Source organism: Berghia stephanieae, chromosome 14, assembly GCF_034508935.2.
Source record: "Berghia stephanieae isolate SIO BIC M18660-M18661 chromosome 14, UCSD_Bste_1.3, whole genome shotgun sequence".
Classification (NCBI taxonomy): Eukaryota; Metazoa; Mollusca; class Gastropoda; order Nudibranchia; family Aeolidiidae; genus Berghia; species Berghia stephanieae.
In genome coordinates this window covers 28,278,904-28,292,310 of record NC_088373.1, presented here as the reverse complement: position 1 = coordinate 28,292,310, position 13,407 = coordinate 28,278,904, and the positions used below count along the sequence as shown (strand labels likewise).

Sequence of the window (13,407 nt, the reverse complement as noted above, 5' to 3'; positions counted from 1 at the left end):
GAGTAAATGTATACCGTTTTGCCGATATTGAGGTTTATTGGTTTTGGTGTCATTTGTCACAAGCAACACGGCATGCGTGAACACGTGGAAGTTTGTTTCGTTAAATGGCGATTCGCAATTTTGATCCACCCTTCTTACCAGTCTTTGAAGTGCAGCACTTTCATTTGCCTTTCCAGCGTGGCTCCATGCAGAAAAGGTAAGTTGAGCTTTGGTGTCATCGCTATTTTACATTGTCACAAGCAACACTTGATATTGGATATTACAAAGTGTCACCAAAAAATAATGTTTTCAGTTGTTATTCTATTTACAAATATGATATTATGACATCTCACATAAGACTGTGATTTTGACACAATTAATTATCTCCTTGTAATTCTAATTTTTTATCTTTCAGGGTTGTATCAATCAAGAAAAAGACAAAACTCAAGCTTTTGACGAATCCAGATAAAAGAAGGGTTGTCAAGAAATTTGATTTGATTTACTATTAACACACTAAATTGCTACAAACTAGCAGATTCGAGCAGTAGGGCGGATGTTAGGGTATGGTTACATGAATTCATTACCATGGCTGATATTTATCTAGTGTTTGTGTGACTTCTGGTACTTTTTGTGACCATTGGTGTCATTGGTTAAAATGTCACAGGTGACACTTAAGTTTGAAGTTTCTAATGTATTTCTGTTTCCATGTTCTTCAAAGCTTGAAATGTCATTGAATTACATTTTAACAGGCTATATTACATGTGTTCAGTTGCTATTCTTGATTTATTGAGGCAAAATTGCGTTCTAGTGCCGATTTTGACCAAAGTAATAGCAACAATGGTATTACTAATTTCTAAGTATATTTCCAATGTGAGTGTATTTAGTTTCTTGAAATATTATTGAATTTCATTTTAGAGTAGGTTATTGTGCTTTTTTGACTGAAAATAATGATATGGTATGGATGAAAGTGTGATTTGGTGTTGCTTGTGACATAAGTAATGGTGTCACCGGTCTTATGTCACAAGTCACATTCAGATGCTCTATTTTCCATGTATATTTATATTTTTGAAGTTTTTGGTTTATGAAAAATTATTAAATTCCATATTTAACTGAGGTTATTACACTGGTTTGACTGAAATTAATAATATATTGTCGAAATTGCAATTTGGTATTGCTTGTGACATAAGTAATGGTGTCATCGGTCTAATGTCACAAGTGACACAATGTCGCTATATAAGATATGCTTTGGTCACATTATTTCCCGACATTTTATTCCAAAAGTTTCTGAACATTGCTGGTAATAAACATATGCAATATTGTTCTTGTTGTTAATGTACAAACACTTTTATGAAATAATATATTTGCATTCTATGTTGCTTGTGACCGATGACACCAAAAAGCAACATTTTCTCCAATAGTTGGTAATATTATTGTACTATGATTGTTGTTGATTGTGTCTTTTTGTCTATAACTTACTAAATAAAGTTTGATACTCAACAAAAATCATTTGGTTATTGAGTTTTTTGTCTCATTTTGGTGTCACCGGTCACAGGTGACACCAGCAACCTATAGGCATTGTTAACGATATTATGCTGCGTTAGACCTTAAAGTTATCTAAAGGGCCTTTGATTCATGAAGTACAGGGTTTTTGCTACACATATAGAAACATGAATGGACTATTATGTCACTTTTATTTTGAGAAAAAAATTGGCACCTTTTGACCTTGGCTAATATATATATATATATATATATATATATATATATATATATATATATATATATATATATATATATATATATATATATATATATATATATATATATATATATATATATATATATCCCCAAAATTTTCAATTCCATACAACTAAATTTTGATGAAAATACAAAACAACTTACAGGACTGACTGGAGGTGACCGTCTTCGGCAATCGTTGATGAGAAAAAGGATGTAACGTTTGAAAAAAGACCAACCTGAAATTTATATTACAAATATGGCATGTAGACAATGGATCAACATTACCGTACGCTGCTACTGTTGTTGCTGCAGAAAACTTTCAAGGATAAAACTAATAATTTTAACAACACTATCATATAATATTACTATAATCGCAACTTGAAAACTTGCAAACGATTCAACCAAAATAAAGAATATGTTAAAAATGACAAAATTATATGTTTACGGGCAATAGGATGATAATCATGTCATTACAATATGTTAGGGCTAAAATATGTTTGCTTTGAGAGGAGAGCAAATAGTTTGACAGCTGGCTTGTAAAATTTTTGCAGAGCTAATTTACTGGCCTAAAGATAGATAATAATAATAATAATAATAATAATAATAATAATAATAATAATAATAATAATAATAGTAATAATAATAATAATAATAATAATAATAATAATAATAATAATAATAATAATAATAATAATAATAATAATAATAATAATAATAATAATAATAGTAATAATGAAGCATTCATAAAGTGCAAAGTTCCACTCAAAGGTGCTCAGGGTGCTATTTAAAAAAATCCCAAACAAAAAACAGTTACAATCAATAGTTAATCAATGCATAAATTAAAATATACAACTGGAGAAAAAGTCCTGTTTTCAAATTCTTATTAAAAATATAAAATGAAGGACTGGATCTGATTTTAAAACTTATGCTATTCCATGACCGAGGAGCACTGATACAAATATATTTACTGTTAAATTTGTTTGAAAATTTTCTGACGTTAAGCAATTAAGAGTCAGGAGATCTTAAAGCTCACACTGGTTTATAGGGAGGTATTAGGTCTTGGAGGGGAAATTTCATTCATGGATTTATATGCATAACAAAGAATATTTAAATCAATTCAAAACTTTATAAGTTTGAAACCATTTTTATTTTTTTGGAGTGGTGGATGGCAACAAGTGTGAAGCATTCCTCTAGCTGACAGGCAAAGATGTTGTACCAGTGGGTTTTGGGTTCAATTCACCACAAACAAATTTTATCTCTGTTGTCTGTTGGTACTACTCTACTCTTTCCATTCTCTTCATCTTCTTCTTCTTCTTCTTCTTTTTCGTCTTGTGGAAACCTCCAATATTAACGAGGATCACTCCACAGTTTGTAGGGTTTTACATTGTAAACTTGTTAAAACTCTGCACATAATACTAATTTAAAAAATACATAGATTAAAAAGTCACGTTGTGAACTCTAGCAATCGCGTGAAGGCATGTTGGCAACCGTTTTCAGCCACTTCAGCTGGGAGGCTATTCCATAGTCGGGCAGTGGAAGGGAAAAACGAATACATGTGGGCATCTGTTTTTGTTGTTGGGATGGTTATTCTTGAGGTTAAGGCTTATATAATAAGGTTGGTCAAATAATGAAACAGCCTTACGGAAGTACCAAAAGATTAATAATGATCAATGACAAATTCAGCCAAATAAAATACAAAATACAACCTGGACAAAAGGGATATCCCATTACTCATCTTCTACCTTAATGTTGACAGCCATTCTTACGTCTTACTTTCCCAACAGTATGCTTAATGGAACAATCTACCCTCTCGTATCAGACTGTTGAGCGTTTTTGGAACGTTTTAAATGAACTATAGACTTGTACTTTAAGGAATGTAAAAAAAAAATATCTTTTAAATTTGTATATCAACAATAATACTAAATCTTACTGATTTAGTTGGTTTATATGAACATGAAAAAGAAGATAAAAATGGGGGTAGAGTAAGATAAGAAAAAGGAGGAGCAGGCAAAGGAAGGGGAGACAGAGGAAGCGGAGGAAAAGTTAGTTTACTTTTCAAATACACCATTACCATAACTTACCTACTCTCCATCTACCTAAGAAATAGACTTGAGCTGATAGAAAGAAGGTTACAAACATGTGAACCAGGGCGTAAAATATCCAAAAAATGTTGGTGCTGTATATCTGAGGATGATAAAAATAATAATATTAATAATAATAGTAATAATAATAATAATAATAATAATAATAATAATAATAATAATAATAATAATAATAATAATAATAATAATAATAATAATAATAATAATAATAATAATAATAATAACAACAACAATAGGGTCTCCAAACCCAATGAAAATTTCTGACAGCAGTGAAAATTATTCAACTTCAACTCAAAATCTTCAAAGAGACCCACGACACATTTTAATAAAACTTAAATCAAACCAAACATTGTTTTTTAGTCAAACCAAAGATTGTTTTTTAGTCTTTATTTGGAATGTGATTTCGTGCTCACGTTGAATGGAGAAAAGGAGTAGGTATATGCACTGACAAAAATTGATGGACTTAGAGGGTGGTCGTCTTCAAAATCTGAAAAATTGAAAACAGCCAAGTGTATGTACAGCATATGGGCCTAATGAAGAACTAGATTTAGTGCTGTACAAATTATTTGTTATTAATTGGATAGCATATCTGCTCCATAGTTAATGAATGGTGACCGGAAAAAAATAACCTGAAGCTTTTTATATAGAGCAATATCCACTAAACATGCTCAAAGCGCTTTACAAAGGGTCCCTGTCCAACAGCAACACATAACATGTAGAATGAGACATGGCGCCTGTTAGGCGATATTACAATTTTTTCCCCGACAAAGCCAACGCTGTTAACGGCAGGTTCTCATTTTACACCTGAGCACTGTGAGAGAATATGAGTAAAGAGCCTTTTCCAAGGACTTAACTATGCGCCGAGCGAGGCTCGAACCCAGGACCTTCCAATCCGAGACTGAGTGTCTTACCACAAGACCACATAGCCACACGGAAAGAGATTTAACAATGACCTACCACACCAATGACAGCGATAAGAATGACGAATGCCATTGAAAAGTATGACGTGTGCGACTTGGCACTGATATCTGTGTGTCTGTTCTGGTAGATACGCAGCATACACAGGCAGGCAATGATGTACATGAATGACGTGTCTGAAATTAAAAAAAAAAAATAATAAATTAAAAAAACAAACTCAGATGAATGGCAATGGGTTTGGATTTGAAACATGAGGGTAAACATTCATGAAAGATTTTGAGTAATATTATTATCATTAATAATATTAATAATAATAATAATAATGATAATAATAATAATAATGATAATAATAATAATAATAATAATAATATAATAATAATAATAATAATAATAATAATAATAATAATAATAATAATAATAATAATAATAATAATAATAATAATAATAATAATAATAATAATAATAATAATAATAATAATAATAATAATAATATAATAATAATAATAATAATAATAATAATAATAATAATAATAATAATAATAATAATAATAATAATAATAATAATAATAATAATAATAATAATAATAATAATAATAATGAATAATAATAATAATAATAATAATATAATAATAATAATAATAATAATAATAATAATAATAATAATAAATAATAATAATAATAATAATAATAATAATAATAATAATAATAATAATAATAATAATAATAATAATAATAATATAATAATAATAATAATAATAATAATAATAATAATATGATAATAATAATAATAATAATAATAGGTGGTGATCATTTATTTTGCGCCATGTTCCCTTCTAATTGGAGAGCTCTGAGCGCTTTACAGAGAAAAAAAATTGTTGAAAACATCACATAAAAAAGATGAAAAACGATGTGTACATTTTAGTAGGTCTGATAACCAAACACAATTATGGGCATTTCAACATAGTTGTAATTGACACTATTTTGCGCTGATCTGAGAGTAATTCTAGTACAACATTGATCTCATAACAATTTGGTTTATCAGATCTGTAAATAAATGCACCTTGATGAAAATGGTATTATGGATAATCGCCATGACGGTACTGGTGGTGGGGATGATGTCATCAACATCATCATCGTATCAAATTAATTAACATGAAATATTTTCTACTCTTCCTAGAGTCTTAAGTGATTATATTTTAATAATGAAAACTTTGCGTGCGCGAGTGTGTGTGTATGTATGTGTGTGAGAATTGGAAAATTTTGCTGAAAGGTTTGTGTGAATTGATTTATATCAATTAACAGCATACATTTTCTTTGTAACCGGATATAACAAGAAGAAATACAGGTAGTCAATGTTATCAATTGTGATTATCTTGTCATTTCATTCATCTCACCAAATTGGAAATTCGAGTAGTTTGGGCAGACGTGATAAGATCCACTCATGACTCCCTCCATGATGAGGGCAAATCCCATGGCGTAGAAGATTCCATATTGTTGGGGTATGCCCAGCTTTGGGGCAAGATCTTTGTGCTTCTCTAAGGCTCTTGAGTTGAGAATGTCTCTGTAAACGAAGAGACCAAATTCATTTATAAGAATTATAGTGAGATGCAAAAAGCATTGTATGCCAGTGACCTAGAGATTAGGTCTAAGGGTTTGAGTCTGCGGTTTGACACTTAGATGGTATGCCTTTGGGAAAGGCATTTTTGTACACATTTTTCCCCTATTCAACGAGCAGTGACTGGGTAGCTAGGTCTGTTAAATCTAGTGGAAAGTGCCCTGCATTAGACTAATGTTCTATACTGTGGATAGCAAGGAATTGTTATTATCCGTTTAATGCTTTAAAAACCAAAATATACTCTGGATCCATGGGCCTGTGACTCTCAATGACGAATGTATTCTGAGTGTTAGCGGCTATGTGGTCTTGTGGTATAACACTTGCTTTCGGATTGGAAGGTCCTGAGTTCGAGCCTTGCTTAGCGCATAGTTGAGTCCTTGGAGAAGGCTCTTTACTCACATTCTTTCACCGTACTCAGGTGTAAAATGAGTACCAGGCCGTTAACAGCATTGACTCTGTCCCAAAAAATGTAATATCGCCTATCAGACGTCATGTCGTCCTAAATGTTAAGTGTTGTTGTTGGCCAAGGACCCGCTGTAAAGCATTTTGAGCATGTTTAGTGGATATTGCGCTATATAAAAGCTCAAATTTTTTAAAAATAATTTTTTAGCCTCAAGCTGTATTTTTCAAAATTTTAAAAACAATTTTTGTCCAACCTTTCACACCACATTGCAAAATCAATGTGAACATTTCAATTTATGCATACTGAAACACACATGTACACACACTCACATGCAGGCAAAGCCACATACAAACATAAATACACACACACACCCCTCCCCCCCTCTCTCTCTCTCTCACTCTCTCTCTCTCTGTACCCTCCAACTAACCTGCTCCTAACAATGAGAATGAACAGAAAACCCAGCATGACGTATCCAATGTTACTGAACACGTTGTTGAAAGAGCTGAGGTAAGACTTCAGAGGGTTTGAACAGTCAAAGTTATAGTAGCACAGGTCCTCATTGCCCGACTGGATCAACACCTGGAAAAAAAATAAAAAGAAAGAAAAGAAATATTCATTGTGTCATTGGAGCGCAGGAGGTTCAGAGCAGGAATACCAATTTGGCTTTTTTGAATTGGATTTGACCCTTTTTTCATCGCATTTTTCAAAAAGTCACTTAATCTCTACTTATCATAAAGACAAATTAATATTAACTTGACTTAAAATTTTTTAGCCTTCAACTGGCAAGACAAGACGAAATTTCATAAAATCAAGAAACTTACTGGTGGCTTCAGGGTAAGAAAATAAAAGATTTACTTCTAACTTTTGCAATATTTTTGAATTTTTAATCTATATGCATTTTACCAACTAAAATGAAGGATGGCTGGAAAATGTAGGCCCCGTTTTCATACCATTTTGCATTCTTCTATGCCCTGTTTGGCATTTGTTGCAAAATCAATCTGGCAACTCTTAATACAATTTTTTAAGAATGTCATCAGAGATTGGGCAGGTGACAATGATTACAAAAAGTTGACTCTGGTGTTAGATTCTTTAGTAAAGTCCTTTACACGAGATTTATGAGCGAGTGAGTACCTGGTTATAGGCAGTGGCAGATATTGTAAAAGTGGTAGTAATAAAACGATACCTAACATACCACATCGGAGATCCCGATAGCTCAGTTGGTAGATCACTCAATTTACTCGCAAAAGAACTGAGATCGACCCCCTGTGAAGTCGAGATTTTTTTTCTGACCTCTCTCTCCACCCAGCAGTGATTGGGTAACTGGGTCCGCTAGATCTGGCAAAAAAATACTTTGCTATAGACTAGCATCCTATCTAATGGATAGCAAGCAATTGCTATTGTTCATTTCATGCAATGAAAACCATGATAAAGTCATTATTATTATTATTAGTAGTAGTAGTAGTAGTAGTAGTAGTAGTAGTAGTAGTAGTAGTAGTAGTTGTTGTTGTAGTACTACTACTTCTAGTAGTAGTAGTTGTAGTAGTAGTAGTAGTAGTAGTAGTAGTAGTAGTAGTAGTAGTAGTAGTAGTAGTAGTAGTAGTAGTAGTAGAAGCATATTAGTATTATTATTATAATTATTATTATTATTACAATTACTCTTATTATTATTATTATTATTATTATTATTATTATTATTATTATTATTACTATTATTATTACTGAACATTTTCAGGATTTCCCCCAAAATGTCATACTGACCCAACACAAAAATTGATTTTTTTAAACTTTCAAACTCAAAAGCAATAGGTACACACTATACATAATAGAAAGTTCTCAAGGCTATGCAAACGATTTTTCTTCAAATTATGTGATGTTAAAACAAATCTGAAAAAGAAAAATGTTCATTGTATCGGGAAAAAATGTGCATAATTTCCTGTAGTTGGTAAGGAGAGGGTTAAAAGACTTTCTCTCACCCTTTGGTACGTGATTACCAACTGAACAACTGGTAATGCATAGAAAATGGCCAAAGAAACCAAATTCCTGGAAAGAAACAAAAGAGAAGAAAAATAATACTTAAAATTACTGGCTTTATTCACGATTTTGATAGAGATTTGTAACAGTAAAACACTATCAATAATATAGCTCTCCATTCAGAAAAGATTAAAATAAATATGAACATCTATATAGAGCATTTACAGGGTTTTACCAAGCTCAGTGCAATTCCTAATGTCTCATTTATTCCCCCAGCAAGCCATATGGAACAATATTTCCATATCAAAGAGTACTAGTCAGCTGTTAGATGTCCACTGCTTATAGCCAGGTATTCATTCACGCCTGATTCAAGTGGGGGAATGAGTGTTAAGTGCCTTCTCCAAGGACACATTTCGGGGCCAGAATTTCTACATTCACTGTCTCCCATCCAGCCACTGTCCATGCTTAACATTGCTTTACTTTTGTGAAAAGACGAGACGACAGTGAACCACTGTGATGTGCCACTAGCCACTATCGGGGTATAAATTAGCGGCAAGGACAGGGGAGGGAAGAAAATCAAACCTGACTCATCCCTTCAATCTGGTATTATGCCAGAGTGAACAGACTGCAGGAAATTTAGAATGTTATGCCAAAAAGATCAGATTTACAAAATTCATAAAAGATTATAAACAAATTAAGAAAGAAAAAAAAGAAAAAATTCTGGCACAAGGGGTTCCAATAACTCGGTGATAGAGCATTTGCATCACAAGCTGAGGAAACAATTATCGATATCTAAAACCACATATTAAAAAATGCCCACAAAATTGCATCTAACAAAATAAACAGATGGTTTATCGGACCAACCTATAATACAGATAAGGAGATACAAAATCTAAAGAATGATGATGGTGAGGATAGTGGTGACGGTGGTGGTAGTGATGCGGCTGCTGCTGCTGCTAATGATGATGATGATGATGATGATGATTCAACATAATGATAGTGATGACAAAAACGACAATCATGACATCAACACTATACCATATGTATTGATTGTAGTATTTCCTCATCTTGCTAGTCTTCTTTCTGGCCATATCACTGACAAACATTATTTTCTGTAATAAGAAAAAAAAAAAAAGGAATTATACTGGGGAATACCTTTATCACCGAATTGATGGTGATTGTAAGTGAGGGAGAAGGGTATACATTTCAATTGATAGAGGAGCACTATCATTGACACCCAAAAAGACCAGGTTTGAATCCACATCCAGTTCATTATTTATGACTCCTCTCTCTCCATCCCACAATGATTTGGTAGCTGGGTCTGTTAGTTCTGGCAAAAGGTACTTTGTAATATTCAAACATCCTATCCACAGAATAGGTACCAAATGTTATTACTCATTAAATATACACCCCCCCCCCCCCCACCCTCACCCCTGCCCCTCAAAAAAAAAAAATCAATAATAATAATAATAATAATAATAATAATAATAATAATAATAATAATAATAATAATAATAATAATAATAATAATAATAATAATAATAATAATAATAATAATGCATTGCATTTGTTGAGCGATCTACCATACCACACGGAAGTCCAAAGAGAGCTTTTCAGGTATGTCAATGCATTAGTTCGGAGAAGAACACAGTCTTAAGATGCTGTTTAAACATATCTTCCAACAAGTTGCCATAAAGCTTTATTGAAGTTGGTTCAGAAAGGTTGAGATCTGTACATGGACTGTGCCTCATCTGATAAGAGCTCTTTCCTAGAATAGCAACCAGTTTACGACTGGATAACAAACGAAAGACTCGAGTTGGTGTATAAAGCTTCAGAACCTCTGGTTCCTCTTCTTCTTCATTTATATTAACTTACTTAATTAGACTGAGTACTATAATTGATTTGTGATAAATAACAATGTGAAATTGAATGTAAACAGGATGAATGAAACACTATAGATGAATGAGATAATGTGGTACTGGCATTGTTAAGATGTTAAGATCATTCATCCTGTTTGTTGATAAAGGGGAAACCTGAAACGTCCATCTTATCTGTTTTTGTAATCAAATTGAAGCTTACATTCAATTTCACATTGTTATTTATTTCTTCAAGCTTCGAGCAGCAACAATTACATTAAGTGATTTTTACAGAACTGTGACATTATTTTTAAAATTCATTTTCGTGTTGCAAGTTTAATAGAATTAGGGACAGCATGGCATAGTGGTGATGCCGTCTTTGCTCTGCACCCAGAAAGCATTGATTACGATTCCACAGCCCCGCAGTGCAGCCTTGAGCTAATTGCTCTCCCTTTGCAGCACTGTCCTGAGGCTGACGCTTGGGTTAGTCCCGTCTTCCCTTTGGAATAGACCCTAAAGACAAAATTTCCCCGCCAGGATGAATTAATAATGAACAGAAATGAGTACAGTAGAACTCGGAAATAGCGAGTTCGACGGGTCAACTCCTGATTACTCGCTATTTCCGAGTTCTCGCTATTCCCGAGTTGCCAGGAAAGGTTATAATATTGCTGGTTATTCCCCTCAGTGTGTAATTCGAGTAAAAGCCATCGCCCTATTTCAATTTCTTCACAGAAGTGGCAGAATGCTTGGTTTTTTGTTGTTGTTTTTTGTGGGGTTTTTTTGTTTTTTTTTCAAGTAAAATCTTGACTAGAAAAAAAAACAAGAACATAGAAGTGTGTGTGTGTGTGCGTGTGCGCGCGAGTGTTTGCATGCACTCGGCATGTTTGATGAGGTAAGCAAGCGCATCACTCAATCACTGACCCATTGAAATAATGGTTCCACACTCCCCTCTCTCGCTGATCGTGTCGTTCGTTAACGATGCTACTCGCTGACCGATGCTGCGAAGTGAGGCATGTTGACATGTGCTTACCTCGCGCGTCGCGTGGCACCACATTGGGTGAATAATTGACCCCCACCCCCAATACACACACACGCACACAAACCCAACCCCCACCCAAATTTGTTTCGCCTATTATGTACTACTACAGACTAGGCTACTATGTAATATTACTCGTAACGAAAAATAAGAAAAGAAAAGAGGCTAGGCAAAAAATATTTAAATTGCCATTGTCTCTTGTTTTGCTTTACTTCGTTCGCAGTCCTAGGCTGGGGCAGGAAATGCTCGTTATTTCCGAGTTGACCTCTTTTTCATACTCGCTACTTTCATGCTAATTTTATTGACTCAAATAAGGGAAAAAACGGGGATTTAGATTTTACTCGCTATTTCCGAGTACGTTACTTTCATGTTCTACTGTATAACAGCTTCCAAAAACATGGAAAAACCCCTTTTATCCAATAACAAAAACAATAATTGTTATTGGTTGATGGAGGGTTTTGAGCCCTCAACGTTCCATGCTTGGTATTTTGTACTTTCTCGAAGCTGTTATTTTCATTTTTGTTTACTACTTTATTCACTCCATAGTGTCTCATAGCTTCATATAACCTAAAAATGATGAACAAAGGGAATTTTTTATATATTTAAAAAATTTTTTAATCAAATGCAGTACCTTGTTTCTGTATATGTCTTTTTCACTCTCAGCATCGGTAAGGAAATCAATCTCGTCTTCATTGAGGGATGTCGACTCGATCACACTACTGTCAAGGCTGTTAGACTGGGAGGGTTGGTGGGTTACTGAGCCCATCTCTTTTGGTGGGAATCTCTCTGTACGTGAACCAAAAAAAAATTTAAAAAAATAAAAAAATAAATTAAAAACTTGAGCTTTTATAAAGAGCAATATCCACCAAATGTACTCAAAGCGCTTTACAAGAGATCCCTAGCCAACAGCATAACATGTAGGATATGACATGACGCCTGTTAGGCGATATTACATATTCTTCGAACTGAGACAATGCTGTTAACGGCAAGGTACTCATTTTACACGTGAGTACAGTGAGAGAATGTGAATGTCCTTTTCCAAGGACTCAACTATGTGCCGAGAAAGCTCAAACCCAGGACCTTCCGATCCGTAAGCGAGTGTCATACCACAAGACCACATAACCGCACTACAACAAAGTAGTTGAGTATTAGAAATTCAATGCAACGCTGCTTATGACATTTCAAGGTCATAGGAGACCCATAACCTCAAAAGTATTTTATACTCAAAATGGCTGAAAATTGCATTTATAGTAAAAAAAAATATGTATATATGATAAGTGAATCAAATTCATGTATGGTGTTATGAAGAATGTGTCTACTGTTTTGAATTGAGATAATTGATAATTTCATAATTATGAGCCTTTAACTTTAGATTGACTTTTCAGCATCTGGTTCACTCCAACGTAATATCGCATTGAGGACTTAGGGAATGGAATTCATAAACAATACACAGGAGGTATTGTTTGTTTTTGTTTGTTTTTATGGGTTTTACGGCGCTTGCAACACATTAAGGTCATATCAGCGCCAGTAAAAAGGACGAAAATTGGATTGTAAAAAGTTCTAAAATTACAATTAAAGTACCCAAGAAAAGATAAGACAAATGGGAATTGGTTCAAATAGGAAACAGGTGTAGATTCCAAGATCACACTATCAAAGTACTCAGTTTGAGATCACCTAAAAGCCTCATCCAGACACAAGCACAGGTCCCCACTAAGAGGGATACACTCAAATGTTTACAAATCATATATAATATGTAAACAACACATAATGCAGTGCATAACAGAGAGATG

The 13,407-nt window shown here is 33.3% G+C and overlaps 1 protein-coding gene across 3 annotated transcripts in view; it reads right to left on the bottom strand.

The window, feature by feature from the left end:
- LOC144960093 (SID1 transmembrane family member 1-like) overlaps positions 1–13,407 on the bottom strand; it is a 38,705-nt gene that overhangs the window by 6,816 nt on the left and 18,482 nt on the right. For all 3 annotated transcript variants that reach the window (XM_078893043.1, XM_078893046.1, XM_078893045.1), the window contains 8 exons: positions 12,249–12,403; positions 9,764–9,837; positions 8,728–8,794; positions 7,182–7,333; positions 6,131–6,297; positions 4,776–4,912; positions 3,798–3,900; positions 1,879–1,952 (listed from right to left, as the gene is read on the bottom strand). In XM_078893043.1, the coding sequence (XP_078749169.1) occupies positions 1,879–1,952; positions 3,798–3,900; positions 4,776–4,912; positions 6,131–6,297; positions 7,182–7,333; positions 8,728–8,794; positions 9,764–9,837; positions 12,249–12,403 (929 nt within the window). The remainder of the gene's footprint in view (positions 1–1,878; positions 1,953–3,797; positions 3,901–4,775; positions 4,913–6,130; positions 6,298–7,181; positions 7,334–8,727; positions 8,795–9,763; positions 9,838–12,248; positions 12,404–13,407) is intronic.